This window comes from Haliotis rubra, unplaced genomic scaffold (assembly GCF_003918875.1).
Source record: "Haliotis rubra isolate DU_JTF1 unplaced genomic scaffold, ASM391887v1 Scf258, whole genome shotgun sequence".
Taxonomy (NCBI): Eukaryota; Metazoa; Mollusca; class Gastropoda; order Lepetellida; family Haliotidae; genus Haliotis; species Haliotis rubra.
The window spans coordinates 1,333,460-1,341,619 of record NW_025766647.1 but is presented as its reverse complement, the minus strand read 5'-3'; the positions used below and the strand labels follow the sequence as shown (position 1 = coordinate 1,341,619).

The 8,160-nt window shown below is 40.8% G+C and overlaps 2 protein-coding genes across 2 annotated transcripts; both read left to right on the top strand.

Moving 5' to 3' along the window:
* The first annotated feature begins 1,318 nt into the window (after positions 1–1,318).
* On the top strand, positions 1,319–2,008 carry LOC124279917 (extensin-2-like). Its single transcript, XM_046715799.1, has one exon. It carries the CDS (start codon positions 1,319–1,321, stop codon positions 2,006–2,008), a length of 690 nt encoding a protein of 229 aa, XP_046571755.1.
* Positions 2,009–2,075: 67 nt separating this feature from the next.
* On the top strand, positions 2,076–2,861 carry LOC124279916 (leucine-rich repeat extensin-like protein 3). Its single transcript, XM_046715798.1, has one exon. It carries the CDS (start codon positions 2,076–2,078, stop codon positions 2,859–2,861), a length of 786 nt encoding a protein of 261 aa, XP_046571754.1.
* The last annotated feature ends 5,299 nt before the right edge of the window (positions 2,862–8,160 follow it).

The following is an 8,160-nucleotide window of genomic DNA, read 5'->3' as shown; positions in this document are numbered from 1 at the left end:
TGGTAACATACCACGGCTGTAAAAGCATGTCCAACCTTCTCATTCACAAGAAATTTGTTGTCTGGTAGGTAGGGTGATGACGCCAGACGATACTGGTGTGACTTGCGGCAGCGAACCTTCATCTTCATTACATGGCTACCATAACTGACTTGTGTAACAGTCAATTTATTGGAACATTTTCGTCCATGCTTCTCTGCTACATCCAGACACATTTTCATGGATGATTCAGATATGATGGAAAAATTTGTCATCAGAGTCACCTGGTCTGGCTGTCAGGTATGTAACTGGTGGATCTTCTGGGGCAGTCACACCATGGTGCTGGAGATAATATGACAGCACCCGGATCAAGTGTTCCACTCAGTGTCAAGAGTCAAATCAGTGTACAATCCCCACAGCTGGGGGTCAGGGGAGTGGAGGAGGGCATCAGTTTCACTGACTGCCTGGGAAGAAAGTGAAATATGAAACCCTGAATGAAGCTTTAACTTCCACTAAGAGGTCTGTTTATGTGGAAACACACCTCCTCTGGCCTCCTGACTGACACAGTGGCAAATTCAAATCTGAATTTCAAAAAGAGATTATATATTTTTAAAATGCAGTTTTTGTACACTGTCTGCATCCACACTTTTTGCAGTGTCTTCTTAACATACATGTTTACACTATGGCTTAATTTCATCAAATAATGGTAAGTAAATTTTGTGATATTTCATGGAATGTACTTGAATACTGCTTTGCATTGAAAGGCAGCTTTGGCAAGGCAGGAGGCCACACCCCATCTGTGTATAGGTTTGAACCTAGGCCTTTAAGGGACTGTGAGACAGGCTATTGCAACACCTCTGCTAGACTAACAACAGACTACACCTCTGCCTGCCACTAGCCTTATCTCCCATCCGGAGTGGGGAGGGATGTAAGACATTGGGAGCGGGAGGGAAAGTGACTCCTGAACTGTTTACAAACTGTCAATTTAATTTATGTTTGAAGGTCGGCACAACACTTGGTTTGTTTAGTACAAGATGAGTATATTCCATTTATTCCCATTCCAAATTCCATTCCATCATTCCAATCCAAACTCCATTCCATACTTTACACTATGCCTCAGGGAATACCATTCTTAATACCAGTCCACTTAAGTTTAACATCTGGTATACATCCAGGTACTTCAGTGGTATCAACAGTATATATCTACTACACGCGGTGTACATGTAGGTACACACATAACATCCAGGACAGCTATAAGTACATGAAGAACATCCAGCCTAAATATATGTACACAAATACACCATACATCCTGCTGTCAAATCCCCATCCAGTGAGCATCCAGATGTCTATGCAGCACCCACCATACATCCAGCTGTCAAAGCCCGATCCAGTGAGCATCCAGATGTCTATGCCGCACCCACCATACATCCAGCTGTCAAAGCCCGATCCAGTGAGCATCCAGATGTCTATGTCGCACCCACCATACATCCAGCTGTCAAAGCCCGATCCAGTGAGCATCCAGATGTCTATGCCACACCCACCATACATCCAGCTGCAAATCCCCACCATACATCCTGCTGTCAAATCCCCATCCAGTGAGCATCCAGATGTCTATGCCGCACCCACCATACATCCAGCTGTCAAAGCCCGATCCAGTGAGCATCCAGATGTCTATGCCGCACCCACCATACATCCAGCTGTCAAATCCCCATCCAGTGAGCATCCAGATGTCTATGCGCACCCACCATACATCCAGATGTCAAAGCCCCATCCAGTGAGCATCCAGATGTCTATGCCGCACCCACCATACATCCCATCTGAACATCAAATCCCATCCAGTGAAGCCATCCAGATGTCTATGCCGCACCCACCATACATCCAGATGTCAAAGCCCCATCCAGTGAGCATCCAGATGTCTATGCCGCACCCACCATACATCCAGCTGTCAAAGCCCCATCCAGTGAGCATCCAGATGTCTATGCGCACCACCATGTCTACACATACATCCAGATGTCAAAGCCCCATCCAGTGAGCATCCAGATGTCTATGCGCACCCACCATACATCCAGCTGTCAAAGCCCCATCCAGTGAGCATCCAGATGTCTATGCCGCACCCACCATACATCCAGATGTCAAAGCCCCATCCAGTGAGCATCCAGATGTCTATGCCGCACCCACCATACATCCAGATGTCAAAGCCCCATCCAGTGAGCATCCAGATGTCTATGCCGCACCCACCATACATCCAGCTGTCAAAGCCCCATCCAGTGAGCATCCAGATGTCTATGCCGCACCCACCATACATCCAGATGTCAAAGCCCCATCCAGTGAGCATCCAGATGTCTATGCCGCACCCACCATACATCCTGCTGTCAAAGCCCGATCCAGTGAGCATCCAGATGTCTATGCCGCACCCACCATACATCCAGATGTCAAAGCCCGATCCAGTGAGCATCCAGATGTCTATGCCGCACCCACCATACATCCAGATGTCAAAGCCCGATCCAGTGAGCATCCTGATGTCTATGCCGCACCCACCATACATCCAGCTGTCAAAGCCCGATCCAGTGAGCATCCAGATGTCTATGCACCCACCATACATCCTGCTGTCAAAGCCCGATCCAGTGAGCATCCAGATGTCTATGCACCCACCATACCCACCATACATCATCAGATGTCAAAGCCCCGATCCAGTGAGCATCCTGATGTCTATGCCGCACCCACCATACATCCAGCTGTCAAAGCCCCATCCAGTGAGCATCCAGATGTCTATGCCGCACCCACCATACCTCGAGATGTCAAAGCCCCATCCAGTGAGCATCCAGATGTCTATGCCGCACCCACCATACATCCAGATGTCAAAGCTCAATCCAGGATACTATTAAAAATGGACCATACAACCGCCTGGGAGATAATTCAGAAATAAAATAATTCAAAAGTCGAGAACTAAAATCAACTCACTGTCGAGTTTCATCCTGATTAGATACCGTGTAGATGCACGCAAAATGTTGCCAAAATGAAATCTTCGCAATTCAACATGCAGTAGTCATAACGTTATTTATCTATCTGAAAAATGTGTTGCCAATATACCCTGGGCTTATCTTGTGACAGTTAAAACATACCTAATAATTCATGAAATCAAGGCAGTCATCTTGCCTCTTTGTAAACCGAAACTTGATCATCAGCCATTTTGTAAGCATGTGACTTATAATCATCCAATCAGAAAGCTGCTGTCAAATTTGTCAGCCAATCAAATTTAACCTTACAATATTACGGTACCGATATTGTAATGTAGAGGGTTATAGGTCATGCAGTTGTTTACATATGCTTCAAGGCGGGACAGACAGAACATATGACATACATTATGTACCTTTTAATAATAACAACATTTCCTTGAATAAAGATTTATTTATTTATTCTAAGATTTATTTAGACAGTTACACATTGTGATTGTTTATCACAGAAGTTGCCGTTTGCTGGAGCCCTGATTTGTCTGATCTGTCACTATAGGTTCTCAAATGTCAGTTCCTTAAATTAAATGTCAGTGTCTTCAAAACCTTCAAAGACGTCCAGCTCATCATCACTGTCGAAGATGGCTTGGATTTCTTCATTGGTTGCCATGTCAAAATCTACCTCCGCAATTTCATTTTCGACCTCTTGGTCTGCTTCGTCTTCTACCGGTACTTCAAGGCCAGACAAGACATCACGTAATCGAGTGTTCAGCCGGTCAAGGGCCACTGTCCGACCACGGGACGCAATTCCTCAGCATTCAAAACTTTTGACTATTGTGTCCTTGTTCAGTGTGGCCACAGCACTGGCGACGAAATTCACTATTCGTTGGTAGGATGGTTTCCTGCGATAACCTTTGTTTGTGTACTCCTTTTCGCCATTTGCAAACAAAAGTTTAAGATCTTTTAGCTTATCTTTAACTCTTTCAACACCAGTCAACCAGAGGCATTTACTGCCATGACACCGAGTTCCCAGAGACTCTAAGGTCACAGATGAAGCCAATGTTTATGAAGGAAATGGTAAGCTTGTAAAACGTTATTGCTACTACGTCTCATACACCATTTAAAAGATCTAATCCCACTGTTGATAAATATATAGTTTATTTTTATAATGTTATTCAAATAATACAACTGCAACTTAAATAGATTTATTTTTGTAATGAAAATGCAAGCTTACATTTATAATGTCCAGATAAACCACGAAAGAAACTCTTTGATGAGTTCATCAGTTTCTTTACAAATACCAGATTCTTCTGTTTTAAAAACGTTTCTTAGAAAAAGTGTTGCAGATTGTGTTTCTGATATCCTAGCTTGAAATGGAGAAACAGACCCCTCTCTGTGAATGAAAATCACCATTCAGACAACAGATCCCTGACGGTTTCCCCTTTGTTGATGCTGTATCTCCGTAAGCTGTATGTATTGCGAAGTGTATGAGTTTCTATTGCCTCCCAATTATGATCCTTTGGATCTGATTGTTGTGCTTTCTGCACATATCTTCTCTAATTTCTGCCAAACTTTCTGCCGTATCACTGTTCACACTTGGTGAAAATTTCATGCATCCATAAGAATCAACTTTCTTCTTTGAAATTTCTGCCACTGCTTGGACTTCCTGAGAATCATTTCTTTTCCCACTTGATTCTTGTACATAACTTGTCTTCACACACATCGGTCATTTCTGTTAAACACCTATAATAACACCCATTAAAATTAGCCCCTGTTACATTCCTCCCCCCAAAACCAAAAAGTGATGGAATTACTTTTCAAATAAAAACAACAACAGAAGTATATGAACATAAAGTGAAAACAAATGTCATGTTCCTTCAGGTCAAATATGATAAATCACAATCCAAGGTATACTATATCCTGGCGAAACTGTTCCTCGCGGGAAGCTGACATAGAAGGAAGGCTACGGCAAAGGGCTTGTTCCCTGGTGGGAGGGTATCTCCAGGGGCCGCATGCTCTGGGCTACTGGCTTCCTTAGTGGTGAAAACTGTTCCCGGGGACAGATTCTGACTTGATTGTTCTTCAGTACCACCATCAGAAGTCACCCAGTCAGTTGGTACAGTGACCTTGGTAATATCACCAGCTTCTTCCATTTCCTTCCGATTTGCGGCAATTTGTTCACTCAAAGCCTTGGGTTGACGCCTTGGTCCATGTACAACTGGTTGAACCTTGGGGTCAATTTTGAGACTGTATGCGCCTGGCAATATACCTGTTGTCTCTTTCAGTTCAGGATACTGATCAATTCCTGATACAGCATGGATGCGCTCAATTAAGCCAAGACGTTTGCTTGCCTTTCCTGACAGTCATAGGTCTTTATCTGTCTCTACAGCAGTGAACTGAATATTCACAGAGCTGTTCTTGTACTTGGTAGGCAGAGTAACACAGCCTGTCACATCAAGAGCCTGAGCCTGACAAGATCTTGTGTGGAGGTGCAAGGGGAAGTTTACTCTTCATTCTCTGAAATATCTGATTGGGAAGAATTCATGGAGTTGCACCAGTGCCTATCTGAACACTGAGACATGTCCATTAATGTTGACATACTCATACCAGTTATTTTCATCACCTTCCATGTCAATGTGGTTAATGAGGTGTGAAAGGTCATCATCATCCTCTTGAGATGTGTAGTCTGTGTCAGGATCAACTGCATGTACAGATTTACTTGATCTATCACCTCGGTGTCTACACGCACCCTGGCAAAGTGTCCTAATATACTTTGTAATAAGCGTTCAAGTTTTCAGTGTTTATTCAGTCAGGGTTCAGGATGTATAATTGAGAGTAAAGAGGATGTAATATATCCTATGCCTTTATTGAGCATATTACAAACGCTTCAATAGCTTCATTACTATATACGACAGTGACGTTCACGACACTGCCGGACCGTATCCCTTACGGCATGTGTACACACATTTCACATATCGTGTGCCAGGAACCTCCGAAGCTTGTTGTGTCTAACAGAACATGTTACAGTGTACAAGAAGCACATGAAGGGAGTGACTACGATACGACAAAAGGAGAAATTAATAGAAAGAATAGTGAAAGCAAAACTTTCCAATTTTAGCCGACTTTACGTCAAGCATGGGGTTACTTTTCAGTACCTATCGGTACTCCCTGGAAACCCAAATTTGAATTGGTCAAAATTAAAAAGGATTTTAATTTGAATTTGAAGTATCATGACTGACAAAATATTATCATTTGGTAACAAGTGCTATCAATTTAACCCTTGTTGTGCAGCTTCAATTTGATGTGCTAAGAGCTATGTTAGCTTAGGGAACAGCTGTCAATAAGTATACCTTAATTTGTCTTACCTACAGGAGGTGAGCATAGCTTTGAATACAAACTTATCCCCTTGTCCTTCGATATTCATTTTGGCCATGAGACCATTTGTCTTATATCTGTAAACTATAAGTACTAAGCACAGTTGGTAATGGACTGCTATATAGATGTTAGCAGTGTTGCTGAGCATCCTGATTGCACAATATCAGACAAGTCTACAAATAGCAGACTTAAGTACCATTTCTGTGACCAAATTTATGGAGAAGAATATTAACCTTAGCCTGCTGAATTAATTTCAGCATAACGTGTTGTAAAGAGAGGGTGGGTGATTTCAAACAGTCGGTGTGTCATTAATTAAGGGACAGCTGAAAAAATATTTGGCACATTAATACTAGATAGAAAAATTAACATTATTATCTAAAAATATCCTAATAATTTCAAACATACAGAGGTTAATAACAAGGCAAACATAAATAATATAAATATTCCTGAAATTACCTGGAGTGGAATGCATTTCATATAAGGAACCTGAATAAATCGTTAAATTAGTGCAAACCGATTTCAATATTCGTATTTCTGATAACTCATAATTATCTGACTTCAAATTTATATATTTGTATCGGCAATTATCAGCGCGACGACAAATTAAAAAAAATAATCGAAAACGTTCGTCGTGAAACAAATCGTATTTTCGATGTCATCACATATTTTATTTAAATGGCACTTTTACATTTATTCCAACGTGTCATGTCACAAAAATTGCAGAATAAAATGCATGATTTATCAATATTCACGAGTCCTAATTTCAAGTGTTATGGTTCATTGTTTTCGACACAAGCCCACAGAAAACCAGTGTTGCACCGTGCAAACTGCCAAACATGGCGCGCTTCGTCCAACCCCTACATAAAATATTGCTATTTTGATAAGAACAAAGCTTACAGGACTTACATGTATAAGCCCTGGCGAAAGTTGAAGCATTTCTCATTCTACAAGTGTTTCATTTATCATTTTCAGTTTAATATGACCAGAGAGAAATGAAAATTAAGATCGCGAAATCTAACTTGTTTTCTGGTAAGTGCAGAGGTCACTGGATGTGATGTCACAGACAGGGGTTGTCTGGTAAAAATCTTTCGTTATTGAATACTAACAGTAAATTTGAAGATATTTCCTCTGGCAAACCCAAACTTAACACAAATCACTATTTAGAATGATTAAACATAGCTCATAGGAAAATGTGTTATTGACTATATAATTGGCATATCACGAAACCAGTTTGACCTTGTATGCTCCCTTGACCCGGAAACAGTAGTCAATCAACACTCCACATGCAAGTTTCTCAGTATCTTTTATTTGAATATTTGTTGATATTAGGACCACCACTTTATTCTACACTGAATATGCAGATAAGAAACATATAATTGTGAGGCATGTTGATGCTAGTTTGTTAGTTTTTTTAAACATCGGCCTCAACAACAGGTGCGCGGAAATGGGCGTGCCAAAATTTGTTTCAAAATAACATTCATGCTCTTCTTATTGTGACAAAATATGATGCATGATACATATGTATTTTATTATATACTAAAATATAGTATCAATTATATTTCACGTGAAATTAGGGATGATTTAATAAATTGTGTGTATATTACGTGTATGCCAAATTTATAGTCTCACTTCAGAACAATTTGAATTACATATATAAATTTATGCAATAAATTAAAATGCTTGGTGAATACTGATCATATGTTTGTAATGCTTAATGTTTCACAGCTGGTTACAACTTTAAACATTTTCATATGTTATTTGTTATTAATAATATGATTAGTATTTTTCTCTCCCAAATGGTCATGGGTAAAGACACTAAGGATCTATCAATGCATTAGCAAAGTGTAAGTAACCAATT

Coding starts and splice junctions, on each gene's coding strand:
- LOC124279916 (XM_046715798.1), top strand. CDS start 2,076: ATGTCTATGCCGCACCCACCATACATCCAGATGTCAAAGCCCCATCCA.
- LOC124279917 (XM_046715799.1), top strand. CDS start 1,319: ATGTCTATGCAGCACCCACCATACATCCAGCTGTCAAAGCCCGATCCA.